The sequence below is a fragment of the Coregonus clupeaformis genome, unplaced genomic scaffold (genome assembly GCF_020615455.1).
Source record: "Coregonus clupeaformis isolate EN_2021a unplaced genomic scaffold, ASM2061545v1 scaf0247, whole genome shotgun sequence".
NCBI classification, from domain to species: domain Eukaryota; kingdom Metazoa; phylum Chordata; class Actinopteri; order Salmoniformes; family Salmonidae; genus Coregonus; species Coregonus clupeaformis.
Genome location: NW_025533702.1, coordinates 38,183 through 64,168, shown reverse-complemented (window position 1 = coordinate 64,168; position 25,986 = coordinate 38,183). Strand labels below are relative to the sequence as shown.

General features: G+C 42.9%; 2 protein-coding genes across 2 annotated transcripts in view; one reads left to right on the top strand and one right to left on the bottom strand.

Moving 5' to 3' along the window:
• Positions 1–2,374: 2,374 nt before the first annotated feature.
• Positions 2,375–10,738, bottom strand: LOC121534987 (Krueppel-like factor 9). The gene is made up of 2 exons (XM_041841636.2): positions 9,901–10,738; positions 2,375–5,660 (listed from the first exon to the last, which is right to left on the bottom strand). Exons 1-2 carry the CDS (start codon positions 10,394–10,396, stop codon positions 5,407–5,409), a joined length of 750 nt encoding a protein of 249 aa, XP_041697570.1. The 5' UTR covers positions 10,397–10,738; the 3' UTR covers positions 2,375–5,406.
• Positions 10,739–13,445: 2,707 nt separating this feature from the next.
• The window catches only part of LOC121534786, a 36,346-nt gene continuing 23,805 nt past the window's right edge, over positions 13,446–25,986 (top strand). The window contains exons 1-13 of the mRNA XM_045214387.1: positions 13,446–13,572; positions 13,861–13,911; positions 15,840–16,006; positions 16,254–16,324; positions 16,765–16,930; positions 17,293–17,430; positions 17,904–18,081; positions 18,573–18,715; positions 22,905–23,008; positions 23,710–23,875; positions 24,202–24,375; positions 24,619–24,771; positions 25,422–25,566. Of these exons, the coding sequence (XP_045070322.1) occupies positions 13,509–13,572; positions 13,861–13,911; positions 15,840–16,006; positions 16,254–16,324; positions 16,765–16,930; positions 17,293–17,430; positions 17,904–18,081; positions 18,573–18,715; positions 22,905–23,008; positions 23,710–23,875; positions 24,202–24,375; positions 24,619–24,771; positions 25,422–25,566 (1,720 nt within the window). The 5' untranslated portion in view covers positions 13,446–13,508. The remainder of the gene's footprint in view (positions 13,573–13,860; positions 13,912–15,839; positions 16,007–16,253; positions 16,325–16,764; positions 16,931–17,292; positions 17,431–17,903; positions 18,082–18,572; positions 18,716–22,904; positions 23,009–23,709; positions 23,876–24,201; positions 24,376–24,618; positions 24,772–25,421; positions 25,567–25,986) is intronic.

Below are 25,986 nucleotides of genomic sequence, written 5' to 3'. Positions count from 1 at the left end.
ATCATCTCTATAGAGCTGCTGCTTAAACTGTCTGATAAAATCACTATTTTAGTAGTTCTTCAAAGTAAATAAGGCAAACTTTTATGACTGCTGAATACCAATACCATACAAAGCAACTGCTCTCTATGTATCCCCTCAACACAGACTGGACATGTAGCCGCGCAATGGATTATGGTCATTGTAGTTAATTATCACGTTTGCTGTGCTAAACTATGTAGAACATTGGCCTGTTGGAAACTACAACTCCCTACTACAGTGAGGGAAAAAAGTATTTGATCCCCTGTTGATTTTGTACGTTTGCCCACTGACAAAGACATGATCAGTCTATAATTTTAATGGTAGGTTTATTTGAACAGTGAGAGACAGAATAACAACAACAAAATCCAGAAAAACATATGTCAAAAATGTTATAAATTGATTTGCATTTTAATGAGGGAAATAAGTATTTGACCCCTCTGCAAAACATGACTTAGTACTTGGTGGCAAAACCCTTGTTGGCAATCACAGAGGTCAGACGTTTCTTGTAGTTGGCCACCAGGTTTGCACACATCTCAGGAGGGATTTTGTTCCACTCCTCTTTTTAGATCTTCTCCAAGTCATTAAGGTTTCGAGCCTGACGTTTAGCAACTCAAACCTTCAGCTCCCTCCAGATTTTCTATGGGATTAAGGTCTGGAGACTGGCTAGGCCACTTCAGGACCTTAATGTGCTTCTTCTTGAGCCACTCCTTTGTTGCCTTGGCCGTGTGTTTTGGGTCATTGTCATGCTGGAATACCCATCCACGACCCATTTTCAATGCCCTGGCTGAGGGAAGGAGGTACTCACCCACGATTTGACGGTACATGGCCCCGTCCATCGTCCCTTTGATGCGGTGAAGTTGTCCTGTCCCCTTAGCAGAAAACACCCCCAAAGCATAATGTTTCCACCTCCATGTTTGACGGTGGGGATGGTATTCTTGGGGTCATAGGCAGCATTCCTCCTCCTCCAAACACGGCGAGTTGAGTTGATGCCAAAGAGCTCGATTTTGGTCTCATCTGACCACAACACTTTCACCTAGTTCTCCTCTGAATCGTTCAGATGTTCATTGGTAAACTTCAGACGGGCCTGTATATGTGCTTTCTTGAGCAGGGGGACCTTGTGGGCGCTGCAGGATTTCAGTCCTTCACGGCGTAGTGTGTTACCAATTGCTTTCTTGGTGACTATTGTCCCAGCTGCCTTGAGATCATTGACAATATCCTCCCGCGTAGTTCTGGGCCGATTCCTCACCGTTTTCATGATCATTGCAACTCCATGAGGTGAGATCTTGCATGGAGCCCCAGGCCGAGGGAGATTGACAGTCCTTTTGTGTTTCTTCCATTTGCGAATAATCGCACCAACTGTTGTCACCTTCTCACCAAGCTGCTTGGCGATGGTCTTGTAGCCCATTCCAGCCTTGTGTAGGTCTACAATCTTGTCGCTGACATCCTTGGAGAGCTCTTTGGTCTTGGCCATGGTGGAGAGTTTGGAATCTGATTGATTGATTGCTTCTGTGGACAGGTGTCTTTTATATAGGTAACAAGCTGAGTTTAGGAGCACTCCCTTTAAGAGTGTGCTCCTAATCTCAGCTCGTTACCTGTATAAAAGACACCTGGGAGCCAGAACTCTTTCTGATTGAGAGGGGGTCAAATACTTCCCTCATTAAAATGCAAATCAATTTAACATTGTTGACATGTGTTTTTCTGGATTTTTTTGTTGTTATTCTGTCTCTCACTGTTCAAATAAACCTAGCATTAAAATTATAGACTGAATTTCTTAGTCAGTGGGCAAACGTACAAAATCAGCAGGGGATCAAATACTTTTTTCCCTCACTGTATCTCTAGAGAAACTGCAGTGCAATGTGCGCGTTGAGCTCACAGAAACAGAGAAATGGAATTCACATAATTGAACCAATGTCAGTGAATTAGTTGTTTAAAAACCGAAAAATAACCGACATTTCGGTTAATCGCTCAGCACTACTTATAGATGATTTGGACAAAGAGTAAACAATGCTAATATAGGTACCATTGACTTGAATTGGATTGTGCTACAGATGCAAATAAATTAGCAGTGGCCAGGTAAACAAAACCAAAGCATGGATTTCTTTCATATCATACCTTGTATATAGACTGCTTACAGGGTAAGAAACCCAATGTAATTTGGGTGAATTATCCCTTTAAAAGGGATTGATAAAATGTTCCTTACTTTGAATGCCATCTCAGACAACCTTCCCTTTAACGTTAACAATATTGACAATTAAGTGGATATGTCAAGTATAACTGAACACTTAAATACAGTTAAGTTAATAGTATCTGTTAACAGTCACCTATTAAGAAGAACATGACACACACAACCAAAACATTCAACTTACAGTTTGTATTTATTATTTAAAAAAGCACTGGCAGTTTTGTATCAAGCAAACAATGGAACCAAATTATTAGCATTGTTCCAGATCACCAAAATAATGAGCTATGGAAAAAAGATTTAAACCACACAAATGATAAGTCGTAATAAATTAATCAGCAAAATAATAGAAACAACACATGCTTACACCTGGGTGTTGCACAGGAAATATGGAAGTTCCTGCGCTCAATTCTTAAAAGACACCTGAGAATATAAATATCAGAGAGGATTTTGCAGCTGTATTAAATGATTTCCACAGTTCCTCTTAGCGACGTAAAACAAAGCTGGAATAAGGGGTTTCTTCAATGATTACATTAAAATGTGTCTTAAAAAGTCTTTTAAAAATTGTTTTGTACGCACAATGCAGCGGTGCCATTTTTTTAAAATATGAGTGTACGGTGGGAAACAATAAGCATTGTTTGCCCTAGAACGTGTTCAGCGCGGTGAATTAAATAGTTTGAGATATGGTTGTGTCCCCCCAAAGCCAGATTTTGTGGTTTGTCAAATCTATATTGATTAATTGGTAACTCTATCTGAAGGGTACCTACATTATGACTTCATAACCCATACATTACCCATTTGTAAGCAGTTAATGAGTATTTCATAAACGCTTATGTTAACAATGGCAAATAGTGACATAACTGAAATATCAACTTGCGAGTGTTGACATAAGCATTTATGAAATGTCCATGTACTGCTTATGAATGTGTTTTGTATGGGTTATGGGTGTGTTATAAAGTTCTTATGTAGGTTACAAAATGAATGTTATTGATACATATCTAACGCAGTATGTCCAAACTGATGATGAGCAGCACTACTGAACACCCAGGGGTAAGTAAAATACTATGGGGGAAAAAGTGTTAAGCACAGTCTGTACACACAGCATACATAAGAATATAGACAAGACAGACTAAAAGAGACGTTTTCCCTGCCGGAGTGTAGTTTTCAGTTGAAGAACAGAAGAAGTTCAAACCTAAGGCTCGATTGGCTTTAGAAGCATTTTTGATCCAACTACTTTCCAAGGGAAGACAAAATATTACACAAAACAATTTGTGAGGTAAATTATTGTTACTCTTTGTGAAATAATCATCATTTTGACGAGGCAGACTTGCTTAGAGTCACCATGTCAGAAAATGAAACAAATACATTTGGGAAATTATGAGATCCATGGAGACATCCGCAATTCATTTTAAAACATAGCAAATACTTTCACTAAGTAATATTGTGCCTTTGAAGTTATAGTTACCAAGTGTTGTCAACAGATTGTAATAACTTGTGAAAATGTGTACAAATGGCAAAAGCATTTCAACTAAAAAGTTGAATACATCCCATTACAATGGAATGAACAGTGATCAAATAATGCCGCAAAAATGATCACTTAAAGTCAGTCTGTTAGTGGAGACATGAGAGAAGGAAGACATCGGAGGGACTCTATGAGGAGGTGCCTTAGTCATGCAATTCAATCTTTCTGTGGAAGAAATTAGTTTTAACAAGGCTCTGAGAGCACCGAGTACAGTGTTATCGTGTCTGAGAAAAGCCAGATACATAGGATCAAGTAAGATACATAGGAACAAGCCAGATACATAGTCATTATGATAAGAGAGGACATGAATGACCAGCAAAGAAAAAACAAGAAAAGAAATGTAGTAACCCCAATCTATCCTTTATCACACTTCCTAAAGCACTTGGACAAATGTGGCTTACTAACCATTGGCTATAATAAGTATAATGAGAATAACATGTATCACTATCAAATTCCACAGTGTTCAATTGTAGAAGCGTATAAATACAGTGAATACCTATCACATAAATTAGCCAAGTAGCGTTCAAAACACCTGTAAGAAAAAGTGTCATATTGCATATGTGTATTTGTAATGTGTCGACGAGTCGGCGTAAACCTGTAGAAATGATTCAAACTGTAAACATGGTTAAAAAAAGTATGAAATTGTTTAAGGCTTTCTGAGTTTCCTGAAGTGTTGTTCACTGAGATAATAAAGTAAGGGTGTCCATTTAGCTGGACAGACAGTGGAAACAGTAGAAAGTGTATTCTCTTTCTCTAACAAAACAGAAATAGAGACCCACACACACACACACACTCTTACACACACTCACAAGCAGCGCTATTCTATCCAAGCATATACTCTGTCACCCCTAATATAAGGACTACAATTCATCACAAGTATTACTTCCTCTAATAGTATTTAAGGATATTCTCTACAATAGAAGCTTAAAGCTTATATACATTTGCATCAGTATGTGACATAATACTACGTGTATCATGTGTCAACGTTTCATGGATGGTAAAAATAAAAGTTGATTGAGAATCAATAAGGATGGCCTGCAAACTGCTTGTCTTTAGCGCTTTAAACCACTCATCATCAGTACTATGAAAGTGAAGTTGACCCGCAAATTAAATAATGCAGTAAATACAATATTGCAAAAACATAACATAACTAAGCCAACTAAATTCATTCGAAAGAGAAACAAACGCATACGACAAAAACACATGGAATGTGCAACCTCTAAAATCGGTGAATATGGGATCAGCAAAGCTGCTATGCGTCTAGTCGACCTCTGCTTCGCTACGCCTCTAGCTAAATATCACTAAATGGCGCTAACAAAAAAGGAAACGGACACAGTAAAAAAGCGTGGCGCACCATCTCTCTAAAATAAGCAGAGAGAGGAGGAAAACATTTGGCTGCTGCGTGTGCTGAGACTGTGGACTGAAGACCATGAGAATTCCCTGCATGTGTGAGTGTTTTTCAGGGAAAGGGTTGGAGAGAATTGAGGTTGTGTTGAGCGTTGAGAGTAGTGTCGTCTTCATCCGTCGAGGTGGGTGGTGGTGAATGCACCCCCAGCCAGGTCCTGTTTGTGGTGAGTGGTGGACAGGCTGGGGCCTGGCTTGTGGATTTGATTGGTTAGGACCACTCCCTGTGACCCTTGCTTACCCCAGCCCTAGATGTGGGAGTGAACCCACTGACCCCTCCACTCTACTGGCCCATGGCGGGGCTGGACACCCCCTGGACCCCGGAGGACGAGCCTTTGCGGCACAGCATGGATGGCTGGAAGTCGGGGTGGCGGCGGGCGTGCTTGATGAGGTGGTCGCTTCGCATGAAGCGCTTGTCGCACAGTGGGCACAGGAAGCGCTTCTCACCCGTGTGGGTGCGCATGTGGCGAGCCAGCTCGTCAGAGCGGGCAAATTTCTTCTCGCAGTCGGGCCAGGTGCAGGGAAAGGGTCGTTCACCTGGTGAAGGGAGACAGAAATCAAATCAAATCAAATTTTATTGGCCACATGCGCCGAATACAACAGGTGCAGACATTACAGTGAAATGCTTATTTACAGCCCTTAACCAACAGTGCATTTATTCTTAACAAAAAAGTAAAAATAAAACAACAACAAAAAAAGTGTTGAGAAAAAAAGAGCAGAAGTAAAATAAAATAACAGTAGGGAGGCTATATATACAGGGGGGTACCGGTGCAGAGTCAATGTGCGGGGGCACCGGCTAGTTGAGGTAGTTGAAGTAATATGTACATGTGGGTAGAGTTAAAGTGACTATGCATAAATAATTAACAGAGTAGCAGCAGCGTAAAAGGATGGGGTGGTGGGGCAGTGCAAATAGTCTGGATAGCCATGATTAGCTGTTCAGGAGTCTTATGGCTTGGGGGTAGAAGCTGTTGAGAAGTCTTTTGGACCTAGACTTGGCACTCCGGTACCGCTTGCCGTGCGGTAGCAGAGAGAACAGTCTATGACTAGGGTGGCTGGAGTCTTTGACAATTTTGAGGGCCTCCCTCTGACACCGCCTGGTATAGAGGTCCTGGACGGCAGGAAGCTTGGCCCCAGTGATGTACTGGGCCGTACGCACTACCCTCTGTAGTGCCTTGCGGTCGGAGGCCAAGCAGTTACCATACCAGGCGGTGATGCAACCAGTCAGGATGCTCTCGATGGTGCAGCTGTATAATTTTTTGAGGATCTGAGGACCCATGCCAAGGTCAGTGTGGAGTGCAATAGAGATTGCATCATCTGTGGATCTGTTGGGGCGGTATGCAAATTGGAGTGGGTCTAGGGTTTCTGGGATAATGCTGTTGATGTGAGCCATGACCAGCCTTTCAAAGCACTTCATGGCTACAGACGTCAGTGCTACGGGTCGGTAGTCATTTAGGCAGGTTATCGTAGAGTCCTTGGGCACGGGGACTATGGTGGTCTGCTTGAAACATGTTGGAATTACAGACTCAGTCAGGGAAATGTTGAAAATGTCAGTGAAGACACTTGCCAGTTGGTCAGCACATGCTCGGAGTAAACGTCCTGGTAATCCGTCTGGCCCTGCGGCCTTGTGAATGTTGACCTGCTTAAAAGTCTTACATCGGCTACGGAGAGCGTGATCACATAGTCATCCGGAACAGCTGGTGCTCTCATGCATGCTTCAGTGTTGCTTGCCTCGAAGCGAGCATAGAAGTGGTTTAGCTCGTCTGGAAGTCTTGTGTCACTGGGCAGCTCGCAGCTGTGCTTCCCTTTGTAGTCTGTAATAGTTTTCAAGCCCTGCCACATCCGACGAGCGTCAGAGCCAGTGTAGTACGTTTCAATCTTAGTCCTGTATTGACTCTTTGCCTGTTTGATGGTTCGTCGGAGGGCATAGCGGGATTTCTTATAAGCGTCCGGGTTAGAGTCCCGCTCCTTGAAAGCGGCAGCTCTACCCTTTAGCTCAGTGCGGATGTTTCCTGTAATCCATGGCTTCTGGTTGGGGTATGTACGTACGGTCACTGTGGGGACGACATCATCGATGCACTTATTGATGAAGCCAGTGACTGATGTGGTGTACTCCTCAATGCTATCTGGAGAATCCCGGAACATGTTCCAGTCTGTGCTAGCAAAACAGTCCTGTAGCTTAGCATCTGCGTCATCTGACCACTTTTTTTTATTAACCGAGTCACTGGTGCTTCCTGCTTTAGTTTTTGCTTATAAGCAGGAATCAGGAGGATAGAGTTATGGTCAGATTTGCCAAATGGAGGGCGAGGGAGAGCTTTGTATGCGTCTCTGTGTGTGGAGTAAAGGTGGTCTAGAGTTTTTTTTCCTCTGGTTGCACATTTAACATGCTGGTAGAAATTAGGTAGAACGGATTTAAGTTTCCCTGCATTAAAGTCCCGGCCACTAGGAGCGCTGCATCTGGATGAGCGTTTTCCTGTTGATTTATGGCCTTATACAACTCATTCAGTGCAATCTTAATGCCAGCATTGGTTTGTGGTGGTAAATAGACAGCTATGAAAAATATAGATGAAAACTCTCTTGGTAAATAGTGTGGTCTACAGCTTATCATAAGATACTCTACCTCAGGCGAGCAAAACCTCGAGACTTCCTTAGTATTTGATTTTGTGCACCAGCTGTTGTTTACAAATATACACAGACCGCCACCCCTTGTCTTACCGGAGTCAGCCGTTCTATCCTGCCGATGTAGTGTATAGCCCGCTAGCTGTATGTTATCCATGTCATCGTTCAGCCACGACTCGGTGAAACATAAGATATTACAGTTTTTAATGTCCCGTTGGTAGGATAACCGTAATCTTAGGTCATCCAATTTGTTCTCCAATGATTGAAGATTGGCTAATAGGATTGATGGGAGAGGCAGTTTACTCGCTCGCCGTCGGATCCTTACAAGGCACCCCGACCTACGTCCACGATATCTCTGTCTCTTCCTCATGCGAATGACGGGGATTTGGGCCTTGTCGGGTGTCTGTAGGATATCCTTTGCGGCCGCCTCGTTGAAGAAAAAATCTTCGTCCAATACGAGGTGAGTAATCGCTGTCCTGATATCCAGAAGCTCTTTTTGGTTATAAGAGACGATGGCAGAAACATTATGTACAAAATAAATTACAAATAACGCGGAAAAACACACATAATAGTACAATTGGTTAGAGAGCTGTAAAAAAGAGTCTAGGTCTACACCAAACTTTCAAATTAAAATACTGAGTCTGGCACATAGGTCAGACTGGGGGTCAAGCATTACCCTGCTTGTGCCAATCTCTAACACTAGCCATTAAGGTAGAAAGACATATAGCGGTTGGTAGTAAGGTAAATTCTTGGGAGAACCCTATATACCCATCAATTTGGTAAAAAGTTTACAATATTATCAGCAGCCTTTTTTAAATGCAAGGAAATCAACCTATTTTGAAAAGAAAAACTTAAATCTACCCTGGTCATGGTTCACATGGGTAGTGAATAGTGAAATGTAGAAAAGTGAATGCAAAATGTAGACTGCAATAGATATTGACACTCATAGGGCAGGCTACCTCCAACATATGGTGGGCGGCCATAGAAGAGGCCTCCCTCAACACCTCCACGTCTTCTAGGAAAGGCTCTAACTGGGTTCAGACATGTGAAACCTTCAAAAGGCTGCCTTGTTTCGAAAGTGATTAACTTGACACAAAGTTGTCAAATACCTTTGTATTATCCACATTAAAAGTGTGAAAGTTTTCACTTTGAGCAGGCTTTTCAAAACGACTGTCTCCTCCAAATGGGTAATAGCCAGGCTAATAACCTACTGTAAATAGTAAATTCTTATGTTGACTATTATACAAGAGGATATCCCCAATGTGAAATCTAAGCCTATTTCGTGCCATAGAACAAACGAGGGGATGCAGGGGCTATATTCAAGACCGCAAAGCGGACATGCGTTTTGCAACACTCCCAACTCGGTCTTTGCTAGGCGGTATCATTGGGACCCCCCCATTGAAATGTAAAATGGTTAAGGTCAGGGACGTCCTAAGGATGCCGAATAGCACATACCTTCCCAACTCTCCCTCACTCGATTTTGTAGGCGTTCCCTGACGGTTTCCTCTTCTAATCCATATGCGCCTGTTATTCACTGACCCTCAACCTCAAGACTGTGCGGACACCTGATGCATGTACACAAAGTAACAGCGCTAAACATACAACTTTGACAGACATGGATGATTTCAACAAAGAAAACTGAGTTTTTCTACAAAGACCTGACTCTCACCAAATGGCCACATTGATGCGAGGTGGGATTAAAAGATTTGGCAGCTCGAGCTAAAAGAACCACCGACCCTGCGCAAACGCCACCCCAAACGCTACGTTTCCATCTCGAACTCGCTCGTCGTATGCAAATACAGCCTAGATGTAGCATGTTCGTCACTAGTTACTATGCTTTTTCGTCCAGCCCCATTCTTTTGTTCGTGTACTTCTTTGTTATGAGCCCTCTGTTGCGGAGATTTCCCCCTTTCGGGGAGTATTGTACTAACTCGCGGGTAAACGATAACCACCCAATTTACAGTGTATTCCTGCGAAGAAAAACACCATTCTTCAGGAAAACAATATGAAAATTGTAGAGAGAGTGACACAAAATGAGGAGTGTGTAGTGAGTATGGCCAAATTTGAAGTTCTGGAACAACTTGGATAATGAACAGTTATGTTTGTTCCGATTACATGGCCAAAACATGTTTTACAGTTAGAGCTAGCGGCATAATTGTACCTGTATGGGTTCTGATATGGGCTTTCAGGTGAGATGATTTCCCATAAACTCTGTCACAGCCGTCGAAAGTGCACTGGTGTCGTTTTACTGGGGACCGAGGCGCCCCTCCTCCCCACTGTTGCTGAATGGCATTGTACTGTCCAGGAATTGGAGTAGCAGAGGGGGTCATGGTAGGGGTAGTTGAGTCAGACAACGTGGTGTAGCCGCTCTCCCCACACGAGGAGTTGCTGCTTTCCGAGTAGGCCGACATCGGCCGGAACTTGCTGTGGAGGTCCGTGAGAATCCCAGCCACCTTCATCATGTTGGTCCCATCGAGTCTCATTGTCTCGCGCACCTCCCTGTCCTCGTTCGACCATTCAGGCTCCCCAGGAAGAAGGGCCTGGGGAGGGGGCTGGGCTGCGGCTGCAACCGGGGTAGGTCGGTGTAGGACGGGACCGCTAGATATCGACACCAGACATTCTGCGGCGAAGTAATCAGAATATTCAATCATCGACATAATTTACCTTCGACTTTAGCAAGTCCTTTACCTTGAAAAATTCCGTATTGTTTTCGGAGTCGTTTTCGAATCGGACTAGCCAGATATTTCGACCTTGTTTTAGCAGGAGAACTCGTTGAACAGACCTTTTCCAACTATCCCTATACCGTCACAAAGTCTCGTTGATATGTGTGCTCGAAAACATCAAATTATATCCAACAAAATAAAAAATATATACTGCCAAAACGTGTGCCTTCAGACCACATGCGTACTTTACATCGTCCGACGGTTCATTGTGTCTGCCTCTGAAAAGCCGGTCAAACCTACGCCCCCCGGTACAGAGCAACACGCACAAACTGACGTTGCAGACTGACGTGAACTGCGGGCGTGGTTGAAGCAAACGACCGATACAAACAGCGTGGAGTGGTGGTTGAGTTGATCTGGGTGCCATAGCCAGTGGCGGACTGGGACAAGAATTCGGCCCTGGCATTGTTTTATCCACACCAGCCCACATCACTAGGCACACCGCCAACTCACTCCCCACCCTCACCCCTTAAACATTATAAAAGCCAACATAATGACTTAGCCTATATTGCAAATTAGTGCTTGTCATATTCCCCTAAATAATTTTTGATTTTTGTTTTGTTTTAGTCATTTAGCAGACGCTCTTATCCAGAGCGACTTACATGAGCAATTAGGGTTAAGTGCCTTGTTTAAGGGCACATCAACAGATTTTTCACCTAGTCGGCTCAGGGATTAGAACCAGCAACCTTTCGGTTACTGGCACAACGCTCTTACCCACTAAGCTACATACCCTAAGTGTTAATTACTATAACAAATATTATAGGCTAATTAATTTTGGGGTCAACACCTGAGGAAGTGGAAACTGAAAACATTAACTAGGTCGCTAACTGTAAACATAATATCCACTACTAGTAGCCATGTATTCATCCATCAGTAAATGGAATGTCCTAAAAAAATGTAGCAGTCTACCCAATGAGGCCTATGCCCTCGCAATGGTCGTTGCACCACTCCATATCTCAAAGCCATTTTAAATATCTTGGTTGTAAAATAGGACATTTTGAGTGAGGTGACAATGTAGAATGTGCTCTTTCTATGTTTATATGCACCCTTTCCATTATTTACAATCCATGATCTTGGCTGTCTAACTGATGACAAAGTCGGAGCAGGTCTCTTTGCTGATGCCGCGTTTGACTTTGAACGTGAGTTTACGTGACCTCGCCTCAGCCTATCAGAAAGCCAGGCCAGCCCATATTGGCCGTCGTTGCCCACTGATCAGCCAAAGGCTCATTATAGATTAGTATAACAGAGAAATTGTGCAAAAAAAAATAAAAAATCTTAACAGGCCCATGGGCCGCCAGCCATGTCACCCTTTTCATTAAATACATTTTTGTGTGTCAATTTCGACCAGCCCACCAACAAAAAATGGTCCAGCCCATCTGGCATTTGCTAGAATTGCCAGATGGCCAATCCGCCCCTGGGTGTAGCCCTACTGTAAATGGCTATCACCTTTTATGATTTTTCTTACACCCTATTTTTCCTTTGTCAACTATACTGAACAAAAATATAAATGCAACATGTAAAGTGTTGGTCCCATGTTTCATGAGCTGAAATAAAATATCCCAGAAATGTTCCATATGCACAAAAAGCTTATTTCTCTCAAATTTTGTGCACACATTTGTTTACATCCCTGTTAGTGAGCATTTCTCCTTTGCCAAGATAATTCATCCACCTCACAGGTGTGGCATATCAAGAAGCTGATTAAACAGTATGATCATTACACAGGTGTGCTTGGGAGTATTTCTGTCTGTAATAAAGCCCTTTTGTGTGGAAAAACTAATTCTGAATGGCTGTGCCTGGCTCCCCCAGTGGGTGGGCCTATCCCCTTCCAGGCCCACCCATGGTTGCGCCCATTGCCCAGTCATATGAAATCCATAAATTAGGGCCTAATGAATTTATTTCAATTGACTGATTTGCTTCTATGAACTGTAACTCAGTAAAATCTTTGAAATTGTTGCATCTTGGTTAAGGGCTGTAAGTAAGCATTTCACTGTAATGTCTGCACCTGTTGTATTCGGCGCATGTGACCAATACAATTTGATTTGATTTGATTTGATTTTTGATCTTGCATTTATATTTTTGTTCAGTATACATACAGTACATATACATAGACAAAAAATAAGTATGATATTTCAACAACTATAAAAATATATGATGCTTTTTTTTCTTAATTTCTTCCATAGTAGATAATCATTTATATTCTGTAAAAATAACCAATGGTTTCGTTTCCTATTTCAATTAATTTGAAAATATCCCTATTCTATTTGAGGTCTATTACCTATGAGATGAGGCAAGAGAAGGACACTAGATGTCCCTCTACTTCAGCCAATGACATGGTCTCCTCCATATATACTGTAGCTTCACATAACACAGTCACCCCCCCATTTTCTCTGGCTGTCTGTTTGTGAATCCACCTGACACACAATAATTACCCACTTGGAGGCTAAAGCAAATCTGACCCCAATAATGAACTAGTGAATATCATGCTGTATAGGCAATACGATTAATCAGATAGACCATTATGTGCACCCCCATCATAATAAACCCCATAATAAACATGGGTAACCCTTGGTTACTTACAATGTAATTGGTGGGTTATGAGGACAAAGATGCCTAGCTATAAGACTTGGGTCACAGAGCAGACATCTACTGTATCGTATTTGCAACACTTTGACAACCAAGTTGCCATAACATTGTTGATTCTCACAACAACAACAAAACAGATATACAACTTTAAAATCCCAAAGTGAGTTGTGCTTTTCTGTCTGGAACCCTTCTTTAGCCATAGGGGGGTTTATATACCATAGAGAGGCTTTGTATTGAGTGGGGGCCCAATGTTGTGTCAAGTGATTGGCTCAGTGGATGTTTGTAGCTCCAGGCTGGGAGGTCCTTCCTGATTGGATGCTTTGAGCAGTGCGGGTCACTGTGGCAGCAGGAACAGGCACAAGCATGGCCATTCACTGGCTGTGTGAGAACAGTGACTGTTCTTCAGCCCAACTACTTACATGTGGAGTCTTGGAATCCTGGGCTGCTGCAGTGACTTGAGACTGCTATGGCCATGTCCCAGCTTGGATTACTACTCTCTCTTATCTTCACGGCTCTCATTCTGCTACACAGTAAGTTCTCTATGGTTTGGGATTGGATTTGGGATTTGACTTATTCATATAGTTAGTTCTCATTTCAGACAGGGATGACTGACTGTGCTTTTCAGTGAATAATGGACAGTAACTGTTTATACTTTTTGAAAGAGGAGAACATGAGCTAATTCATTATGACTACCGGTATTTGCAAATTAGACATTGGAATGGAGTGAATTAAAAGTTGAATCTGTGGTTTTCAATGAGTTTTCAAGCTTGTCTAAAGGGTTTGTGTGTAGATTTTGGGATTTTTCTGTTTTTCTGTAGTAGGTGATTGCCTTCAGATGGATCAACAACTCTGCCATCCAGAATGCATTGGTGAGAGCAAATAATGTAGTGATATTTCATTATCTTATTCTAAACTAAAGTAAATTTATATTTTATGATATAGTCACAATGTTTGCCCCTTGATAAACATTACCTTGGTTTATTTATGCATTCACAGAAACATATTACATTTTGTGAATTTAATTATAGAACTACCTCTGTTGACATTCAGTAGCTGTTTTCCATGATTAGAAAATAGATCAAAAGCCTTATTAAACTATTAATAAATAAGTATGTAATGATATGTATACCTTTATAATATAAAGCATTTATAATGACTTATACATGAAAGATATTATAAAGCGTTACCAGATAATGGTTATTCAAATAGGTACAGTTGAAGTCGGAAGTTTACATACACCTTAGCCAAATACATTTAAACTCAGTTTTTCACAATTCCTGACATTTAATCCAAGTAAAAATTCCATGTCTTAATTCAGTCAGGTAGACCACTTTATTATAAGAATGTGAAATGTCAGAATAATAGTAGAGAGAATGATTTATTTCAGCTTTTATTTCTTCTCTCTGTCAAACGTTTCGGGTAGCCTTCCACAAGCTTCCAACAATAAGTTGGGTGAATTTTGGCCCATTCCTCCTGACAGAGCTGGTGTAACTGAGTCAGGTTTTTTAGGCCTCCTTGCTCACACACACTTTTTCAGTTCTACCCACAAATGTTCTATAGGATTGAGGTCAGGGCTTTGTGATGGCCACTCCAATACCTTGACTTTGTTGTCCTTAAGCCATTTTGCCACAACTTTGGAAGTATGCTTGTGATCATTGTCCATTTGGAAGACCCATTTGCGACCAAGCTTTAACTTCCTGACTGATGTCTTGAGATGTTGCTTCAATATATCCACATAATTTTCCTTCCTCATAATGCCATCTATTTTGTGAAGTGCACCAGTCCCTCCTGCAGCAAAGCACCCCCACAGCAAGATGCTGCCACCCCAGTACTTCACGGTTAGGATGGTGTTCTTCGGCTTGCAAGCCTTCCCCTTTTTCCTCCAAACATAACGATGGTCATTATGGCCAAACAGTTCTATTTCGGTTTCATCAGACCAGAGGACATTTCTCCAAAAAGTACGATCTTTGTCCCCATGTGCAGTTGCAAACCGTAGTCTGTCATTTTTATGGTGGTTTTGGAGCAGTGGCTTCTTCCTTGCTGAGCGGCCTTTCAGGTTATGTCGATATAGGACTCATTTTACTGTGGATATAGATACTTTTGTACCTGTTTCCTCCAGCATCTTCACAAGGTCCTTTGCTGTTGTTCTGGGATTGATTTGCACTTTTTGCACCAAAGTACGTTCATCTCTAGGAGACAGAACGTGTCTCCTTCCTGAGGGATATGACGGCTTCGTGGTCCCATGGTGTTTATACTTGCGTACTATTGTTTGTACAGATGAACGTGGTACTTCAGGCGTTTGGAAATTGCTCCCAAGGATGAACCAGACTTGTGGAGGTCTACAATTGTTTTTCAGAGGTCTTGGCTGATTTTTTTTGATTTTCCCATGATGTGAAGCAAAGAGGCACTGAGTTTGAAGGTAGGCCTTGAAATACATCCACAGGTACACCTCCAATTGACTCAAATGATGTCAATTAGCCTATCAGAAGCTTCTAAAGCCATGACATAATTTTCTGGAATTTTCCAAGCTGTTTAAAGGCACAGTCAACTTAGTGTATGTAAACTTCTGACCCACTGGAATTGTGATACAGTGAATTATAAGTGAAATAATCTGTCTGTAAACAATTGTTGGAAAAATGACTTGTGTCATGCACAAAGTAGATGTCCTAACCAACTTGCCAAAACTATAGTTTGTTAACAAGAAATGAGTGGAGTGGTTGAAAAACGAGTTTTAATGACGCCAACCTAAGTGTACATAAACTTCCGACTTCAACTGTATATTATTTGCTGGCTACAGCTTCCTCATCCCCTGACATCTCGTACCAGAGAGGGGTGAGGTACACGTACAGGTACAGCACTACGATAGCCACTACTCTACAAGGCTCTACCTCAGGCAGAAATGGACTGGCTCTCGACTGTGTGGTGGATATTGACGCAATTTCCAAGTGTCACCTTATGATGCAGGTCAGATATACAGAAATATTCACACCAATATGGTGATTTTTTGTTGTTGTTGAAAAAGTCACTCTGCGAACCTACCAATTGAAAATCCTTGAATTCACCTTAAATTGCTTTGTCAAAAAATGATTTCACTTTGGGAGCTCCAGTTCCCCCTGGTTCCTCCCCATTTCCAGCGCTGAATATAATACAAAATTGGAAATTAATATGATATGGGACCTTTTAGTGATGTTCTTTTCTATGCTCCCTGTAGATTAGGAATCCACAGATAAAGCGCCTTTCTCCCCAGAAGGAACATTCTGTGCAACGCCTAAAGAGTTTGAGGTAATCTGAAATGACTGCATGAATATTGCTTGCATTGTGCAACTTGTGCGTGTTTTTGTACATGTTTGTGCTCTTTCTTTTCCTTGCTCCTGTGCGGGTTTCCCCCTGATTTGATGTGTTTTGCTTATTCTTCGTACCTTTTGCGTCTTAGACCAAATTTAAATCTGCATGTTACAATGTGCACATCTATCATTTCTTAAGTGTTTGTGCTATCAAATTATGAATTATTATGGATGATTTGAGTTACAAAAGCACATATCATCCACAATAATGCATGATTTGATAGCACAATAGTGCAGAAATGATACAAGCACACTAGTCCCAGATCATTCCAGATTGTTTTTCCTGAGAATGTGATACTCTGCTCCGACAACACCATCATGTGTCTGGAGGTCCTGGGGTCCTGGGGGTCTCATCTGGTGTTTTGGTTACTCTCCCAGGGAGTCGCTAGAGAGGAGTCGCCTCAAGTTCTCCCTCCAGGGGGGAAAGGTCACGGCCCTCTGTCCGCAGGAGGGGGAGCAGCTGTGGACGCTGAACATCAAGAGAGCCCTACTGAGCATGATCCAGACCTCCCGCACCACCGAGAAGCAGGAAGTAGTGAAGGAGGTGAGAGGGGATTTAATCCGTCTCCCAATATGAGTAAAAGCAGGATAGGCCATGCATGAAACATTAGGTTAGTATTTGCAGTAAGTGGATGACGTATTGCAGTGGTGTCCAAAGTCTGTTCTGCACGGCTACTGCGATTGCAGGCTTTTGTTCCAGCCCAGCACTAACCCAATTAACTCCTAAGTAATTATGATCTGCATTGAATACCATGATTCATTAATCAAGTGTGTCAAAGCTGGGCTGGAACAAAATCCTACACATCCTGTAGCTCTCCAGAACCAAGTTTGGACACCTATGTCTTCATATCATATTGTACATTGGACAATCCTCTGCCTTTTTTCCTTCCTGTGTCAATTCTTCAGACGGATCTGTACGGGACATGCACTAGTAAGTATGAGAGGAGAGGGCCTCTACTGGTGAAGACGAGAAACCTCAGGCAGTGTCAACAGGACAGACTGGCATACTTCTGGTCCCATTCCACCCGTCTGAGAGAGGACACAGTGAGCTCTTCTACCATCCTCTCCCCCGTCAACATGGAATAGTCTATTGTTACCATAGTCACAACCAATCATTGATGTCTTTCTCTTGCATTGATGTTGGTACAGGCAGTGCATAATGAAATCCAGAAGTGCTAGGGAATGATGCCAACTTTTGTAACTTAGAGAACACCATGGAAACCTTCTAGTGCAGGTTTGGTTCATAAAGGATCTGTTAGATTGTCAGTCGGTTTCAGACGGACCTAAAAATTGGTAGCCTGAGTCCCAGATCGTTTTGTGCTGTCTTACCAACTCCATTGCTGTCATGGCGTGACAGTGACAGCAATCGAGTAGACAGCACATACAGATCTGGGACTCAGGCTAAACCATTTAGCCAGATAAGCAAAATACCTTCCACCAGTTTCTTGTGTACCCTCTAGCCAGTTAACACTTCCACTTTTACGAAGGAGGGTTCCTATCTCTTATGTCCACTTCAGACAGTGGACTCCAAACTCCAGTGTACCCAGCGGCATGGGACTACAGTGATGGAGGAGGTCAACTGCACAGAGATCATCTCCATGGTACCGTTGTCAGGGTCAACAGGAGTGGTGAAGACCCAGACCGTCTCTACCCTTACGCTGCTCAGAGCCCAGAAGGGCACACCCTCAGGAGTGGGTGAGTATGCTTCTGATACCCTCCTCAGGAGTGGCTGAGTATGCTTCTGATACCCTCCTCAGGAGTGGGTGAGTATGCTTCTGAGACCCTCCTCAGGAGTGGGTGAGTATAGGCTATACTGTAGTGTACCTGAATGACTGTGTCACTTTGTTACCCATCTGACATCAATGTGTTCTAGTGTTTGTCTGTGTAAAAGCTAATAATGCCAAAATAAACTATTACTACTATTACTACTACACTACTATTAGCTAGGAAGCACTCATATTGCTGTTACTTTCATCACACTACTATGACTACTACTGCTAGGACCACTATGGCTGTTGCAAACTTTAAATACATTCTCAATCATTCTTTGAGAATGTAATTATCTCAGTCATTCAAATTGAGAGGCTGAAAGCTCAAACTTTTATTCAAATGAATGTAACTTGGTCACTTAGGCCCCACTCTCTCAACAATATGATATTCATTTGAATGATATTCTCCTCCCTCAGATACGTTGGGTCTAGGTGTCCTGACTGACCTCCAGTTTGTGGAGGAGGGGGCTGAAGGGAAAGCCAGAGGCAGGACGTCCTCCCCCCAGGAGGCCACGGACACCGTGAGGAAGCTGTGTGGTCTCACCTCTGACCAGCAACAGGTAGGACCCCTAAGACATCATAAGGGAGTCATTCACGCTTATGACAAGTCTTACAATGCATTATAATCAATCAATCAATCAATCACATTTATCAATTTACATCAGCAGATGTCAGAAAGTGCTTATACAGAAACCCAGCCTAAAACCCCAAACAGCAAGCAATGCAGATGTAGAAGCACGGTGGCTAGGAAAAACTTCCTGGAAAAGGCAGGAACTTAGGAAGAAACCTAGAGAGGTACCAGGCTCTGAGGGGTGGCCAGTCCTCTTCTGGCTGTCCCGGGTGGAGATTCCAAGAGTACATGGCCATTAAGGCCAGATCGTTCTTCAAGGTTCAAACATTCATAGATTACCAGCAGGGTCAAACAATAATCACAGTGGTTGTAGAGGGTGCAACAGGTCAGCACCTCAGGAATAAATGTCAGTTGGCTTTTCATAGCCGAGCGTTCAGAGGTCGAGACAGCAGGTGCGATAGAGAGGGAGAGAGGGAGGGAGAGAGAGAGAGAGAGAGAGAGAGAGGGAGAGGGAGAGAGAGGGTCGGGGTTCCATAGCCACAGGCAGAACAGTTGAAACTGGAGCAGCAGCACGACAAGGTAGCATGTCTGGTGAACAGGTCAGGGTTCCATAGCCACAGGTAAAACAGCAGAAACTGGATCAGCAGCACGACCAGGTCGATTGGGGACAGGGACAGCCAGGAGTTGTCAGGCCAGGTAGTCCTGAGGCATGGTCCTAGGGCTCAGGTCCTCCGGGAGGGGAGAGAGAGAGAGATGGGAGAATTAGAGGGAGGACACTAGATAAGACAAGATAATTTCACCAGATAGGACAGACTGACCCTAGCCCCCCGGCACATAGACTTTTGCAGCATAGATACTGGAGGCTGAGACAGGGGGGGTCGGGGGACACTGTGGCCACACCCGGACAGGGCCAACCAGGCATGATATAATCCCACCCACTTTGCCAAAGCACAGCCCCACACCACTAAAGGGATATCAACAGACCACTAACTTACTACCCTGAGATAGCCCACGAAGATCCACCACACAAGTCAGAGAGGGCGCAAAACCAGATAGGAAGATCACGTCAGTGACTCAACCCACTCAAGTCGCGTATAGCGAAAAAAGCCTGGCACGACGTGACGCATCCCTCCTAGGGACGGCATGGAAGAGCACTAGTAAAGCAGTGACTCAGCCCCCGTAATAGGGTCAGAGGTCAGAGAATCCCAGTGGAGAAAGGGGAGCCGGCCAGGTAGAGACAGCAAGGGGGGTTCGTCACTCCAGTGCCTTGCTGTTCACCTTCGCACCCCTGGGCCAGACTACAATCAATCGTAGGACCTACTGAAGAGATGAGTCTTCAGTAAAGACTTAAAGATAGAGACCGAGTCTGCGTCTCTCACATGGATAGGCAGACCATTCCATAAAACTCGAGCTCTATAGGAGAAAGCCCTGCCTCTAGCTGTTTGCTTAGAAATTCTAGGGTCAATAAGGAGGCCTGCGTCTTGTGACTGTAGCGTACGTGTAGGTACAGTATCGGAGAGATAGGTAGGAGCAAGTCCATGTAATGCTTTGTAGGTTAGCAGTAAAACCTTGAAATCAGCCCTAGCCTTAACAGGAAGCCAGTGTAGAGAGACTAGCACTGGAGTAATATGATCGAATTGGTTCTAGTCAAGATTCTAGCAGCCGTATTTAGCAATAACTGAAGTTTATTTAGTGCTTTATCCAGGTAGCTGCCCTTGAAATATTCTTGATATGTTCGTCAAAAGAGAGATCAGGGTCCAGAGCAACGCAGAGGTCCTTCACAGTTTTATTTGAGACGACTGTACAACCATCAGATTAATTGTCAGATCAAACAGCAGATCTCTTTGTTTCTTGGGACCTAGAACTAGCATCTCTGTTTTGTCCAAGTTTCAAAGTAAAACATTTGCCGCCATCCACTTCCTTATGTCTGATGTCTGAAACACAGGCTTCCAGGGTAGGCACTTTTGGAGCTTCACCATGTTTCATTGAAATGTACAGCTGTGTGTCGTCCGAATAGCGGTGAAAGTTGACATTGTTTCTGAATGACATCACCAAGATTGAGATTATATAGTGAAAACAATAGTGGTCCTAAAACAGAACTTTGAGGAACACCGAAAAGTACAATTGATTTGTCAGAGGACAAACCATCCACAGAGACAAACTGATATATTTCCGACAGATAAGATCTAAACCAGGCAAGAACTTGTCTGTGTAGACCAATTAGGGTTAACCAATCTCTCCAAAAGAATGTGGTGATCGGTGGTGTCAAAAGCGGCACTGAGGTCTAGGAGCATGAGGACAGGTAATTTACCACCTTCACGAATGTAGTCTCAATACTATGATGGGGTCTAAAACCAGACCGGAGCGTTCCGTCTAGATTGTTTGTCTTCAGGAAGGCAGTGAGTTGCTGCGCTTTTAACCCCAAAAAATTGAGTAACGAATCGATATAGGCAATCGTTTTTTAAATTTTCCGGGTCAAGGTTATGCTTTTTCAGCAGAGGCTTTCTTACTGCCACTTTTAGTGAGTTTGGTACACATCCATAGGATAGGGAGCCGTTTATTGTGTTCAACATAGGAGGGCCAAGCCCATGAAGTAGCTCTTTCAGTAGTTAAGTCGGAATTGTGGGCAGCTGGAAGGATTAGAGGCCATGACTATTTTTGTGAATGTGTCGAAAGATACAGGATTAAAAAACTTGAGTGTGGCCATTGATCCTAGGTCCTGACAGTTCTGTGTATACTCAGGACAACTGAGTTTTGAGGAAATACGCAGATTCAAAGAGGAGTCTGTAGTTTGCTTTCTAATGATCATGATCTTTTCATCAAAGAAGTTCATGAATTCATCACTGCTGAAGTGAAGGCCATCCTTACTTGGGGAATGCTGCTTTTTAGTTAGCTTTGCAACAGTATCAAACATTTATTTTTGTATTCTCCTCAATCAGGTTGGAAAAATAGGCTGATCGAGCAGCAGTGAGCTCTCTTTGCTATTGCACAGTACTGTCTTTCCAAGCTAGTCGGAAGACTTCCAGTTTGGTGGAGCGCCATTTACGTTCTAATTTACGTTTTTTTTCTGGAAACCAGGGAGCTAATTTCTTGTGACAAATGTTTTTAGTTTTTAGAGGTGCGACTGCATCTAGGGTATTATGCAAGGTGAAATTTAGATCCTCGGTTAGGTGGTTAACTGATTTCTGTACTCCAACGTCCTTAGGTAGGTGAAGGGAGTCTGTTAGGGCATCTAGGAATCTATGGGCTGTCCGAGAATTTATAACGCTGCTTTTGATAATCCTTGGTTGGGGTTTGAGCAGATTATTTGTTGCGATTTCAAACATAATAAGATGGTGGTCCGATAGTCCAGGATTATGAGGAAAAACATTTAGATCCACAATATTTATTCCATGGGACAAAATTAGATCCAGGGTATGACTGTGGCAATATTTAGATCCGGAGACATGTTGGACAAAACAACATCATAATGCATTATTATACCATTATTTGTCTTCATTGAGTAAAGATGTATAGGTTCCCCAGGAAGGAACCTATGAGCGATGGCTTCATACAACGTTTCAAACCCTAACCCCTTCCCAAGGGCAGAGGTTTTTTCTTCAGTAATGTGTTCCCTGCCAAACCAAAGTTGGCTTGTTTGTGTTTGTGTGCTGTGGTTCTCCCTGGGAGCTTTCCCTCTTTTTCCTCAGCTCTTACACAGGAGCTAAGTCAAACCCAATCTGGCAATCGTCATGACGGGTTGTTTAAATGGGGGGCCTTTAAAAAGGGGCCAACCTGGCATCCTGTCAGTCCCTCTCTCTCTCTCTCTCTCTTTCAAATTATTATTACTTTTTGGTTATCAAATGATTGATAAGATCAATGAGTCTGTTTCTGTTTTGAGTCTGTCTCTGTCCCGCTCTTATGAAATCATAACCCTGGCTGCAGCTTTCTAAAGTTAGGCATGTTAATTGGAAGTTCATTTTCGTAAGGTCATTCAGTGTCAAAATGTTGTATTTTCTTGAGATTTAGTACAAAGAAAGTTAAATGTAGGAGGGAGTTTTGGCATGTATTAGGCAGCTACATTTATGTAAATAATGCTCCTTAAAAAGTCAATTCCTTCATTTCAGGAAAAACATTATTATTCAGGAAAAACATTTCATGGAAATAAACTGTGTGTGTATCGTCTTCCCTGTATGTAGCTGTCGGAGCTGTTCCTGCTCTTGGCCTTTCAACTGAGAGCCCTGTCCCTGCCTCAGCTCAAGACACTGTGGCACGACGCCTCCTTCAAGTGCCGCAACGACTGGTCAGTTCCCTTCAGCCAATGTTCTCTCCTAAATGTATCCTGGGTTGTGTTAAGTAGGGCACACTGTAACAAAATACTTTGCCATGGAAGATTTACATCTGTGTTCTTATTGGACAGGAAGTTCAGGAAGTTCCACCCTTTTTCATTCTGTTTCAAAACGTTTCCTCCCTACTGAATACGACTCTAAAATATACTGACTGGGCTGACTCTGTCACGCCTTGTACCAGCATTTTAATGCAATAGAGGCAGTGGAACGCTTGTTAACGGTTTCCCTAATGAGAAAAATACACAGAGCTCTGGGGCAAGGTATGGACAGAGAGCAGTCTGTCTGTGGGATAGCAGCCAACTTTACATCTATAACTCCTCCCTGAAACAACTTACTAGTCATCACTAGGCTGATTAAAACTACAGGCAAAATCAAAATGGCGTCCTCTCTGCCATATTCTTCTCTGTAGCTGAGATCAGGTTTTTGTTCATTAGTCACAAAGCACTTCCATTATAACACACCCAAAGAAACTAGACATCCTTTACAATAATTAATATGGTGTATATCAATTAAATTATGCTTTTGATTAATAATGATTTATAATGCTTTTATACATTGGTTTTATAAGAACCTTTCTGAAGTGAGAATATGTGACTGAATCGGTGATGTCCATTCCCAGCAGTGAATTACTCTGTTGACTATGCTATTGTTGCAGGCAGCCTCTCTTGGACGGCCTACCAGCGTGTGGCTCAGAGGAATGCATCGTCCTCTTAACGGACCTCATCCGGGATGAGGAGATAGAGCAGGAGAGGGCCCACTCTTTTCTCACCACCATCGCCCTCATCCCTCACCCCTCGCCACACATCATCGGCTCCGTCAATGTACGTACTGTAGGTCTGATGGAAAGTTCTATGGGGATATTGACTTTGGGTTGAACATAAACAGAGGTTTAGATACAGTATACTGTACCTATTTTATTAGACATCTCAATTGAATTATGTGGCTGAGAATGATGCATATAGGTCTACATATGATTCAAAATCGTTGCAGGAAACTCAACCGATACATTTACTTCTCGACACTGTTGAGGTCACATCCAACAACGCATTCTTTGGCGTCACCCATCAAACACATAATCAGAGATAAACATAGGAATACAATGGGTCCATAGTATAAAACCCTTGTTCTTTCCCTCCTTTTCTCTCAGGCATTGCTGAAGACACCTGAGGTGCGGACCAAGGCCCTGTTGACTGGTTCTTCCCTGGTCCACCTGCTATGTCAGAGGAGAGAGTCTCCCTGCAGTCTCATCCCCCAGGTCCAGAGCTTCATACAGGCCCTGAAAGACACCCTGGGAGAGGGCTGTGGAGGGGAGAAACCAGAGGTACCCAGACACAATTAGATCTAACTCTATGTACACAGATTATAATGGTGTGCTGGTATTGGAGTTTTTGTCACCATCTGATGATTGTGCTGTATTTAAAATGTGATATTACATTGTGTATTCCGTGGTTCATACTTGTCCTGACTCCTGAACCTGAGCATCTCAATGGCTGCTGCTGATGATGATTAAGATAGCAGCAACACGAATGATGATAATGATGTAAAGTGATGATTCCTCCTACAGCTGCTCTATGCATTGAAAGCAGTGGGAAATGCAGGCTTGGCTGCTTCAGCTCTCATCCCTCAGCTAAACCTCTGTATGCAGAGCCACTCCACACCTCTGGAGCTGAGACTCACTGCCATACAAGCTTTCAGACGCATCCCCTGCAATGCTGACGTGAGTTGGATGGCAGATAATTATCAAGTTTCTAGGCATAACCTCTTGGAATGAACCGAACCTTAGAACAAATAACTGTTTTGCTCAGTTCAAAGTTTAGAATTAGGAAACTTTTTTTTCTGGAGCCTGGTTTGTGGTTAATTGGAATAAGCAGAGAAACCGTCTCTCACGGAATAAAGCCTTGATTGATTTAATCATTTCAAGCAGCAGAAGTCCCACGGAAGGGATACGATATGATACAAGACAATACTTTATTGTCCAAGGGGATGTTACAGTTCAAACATGATTTGACTTTAATACATTTGACTTGAGTATCCTGTTGAACTAAAACAATTCAGTCTGCATACTATTCATACCACAGGAGGTTGGTGGCACCTTAATTGGGGAGGATGGGCTCGTGGTAATGGCTGGAGTGGAGTAAGTGGAATGGTATCAAATACATGAGACATGTTTTCTGTGTGTTTGATGCCATTCCATTCGCTCCATTCCGGCCATTATTATGAGCCGTCCTCCCCTCAGCAGCCTCCTGTGGTTCATACTGTAAACAGAAGGATCTCTTCACATGGTAATGGAGTCACACTGATGTTGTGGTGATGTTGAGGTGACGTTGGGGCAAGGGGTCTGTGACTGACAGCTCTTTGCTTCTCCAGAGGGGGTCTGTGCTGCAACTCTACCGCGACCCCCAGGAGGAGGTGGAGGTCAGGATCGCTGCATACCAGCAGATCATGCACTGCCCCGACCCTGAAGTGCTTCGAGCAGTGAAGGCGACTCTGAGCCACGAGACTTCCAGCCAAGGTTTGAGTCTGTCAGCTTGTCCCAATTTGCTCCGAACAATCGTAGAAAAAAAGGGTCACCTTTAAAAAAAAAAAAACTTTATAATAAAGCACTGCATGCATTATCATCGCTTTTGCGTACTAGCATAGAGCAGTAGTGTAGAGGCGCTTGCAGAAGTTGCACACATGGGGAACATTTTTTGTAGCCTAGGTTCTGGGAAAATTGTTGCCTTTTATAAACACATTTCATGCAAAGTCCCCTGGTATCAGAGCTCTTGCAGCATGAACTGACATGTTGTCCACACAATCAAAGGATCAGATAATTAATCTAGTACTGAAAGTATAAGCTACAGCTAGCTAGCACTGCAGTGCATAAAATGTGTTGAGTAGTTGACTCAGAGACAGAATGAAAATAGTTGAACAGTTTTGAACAAATTAATTT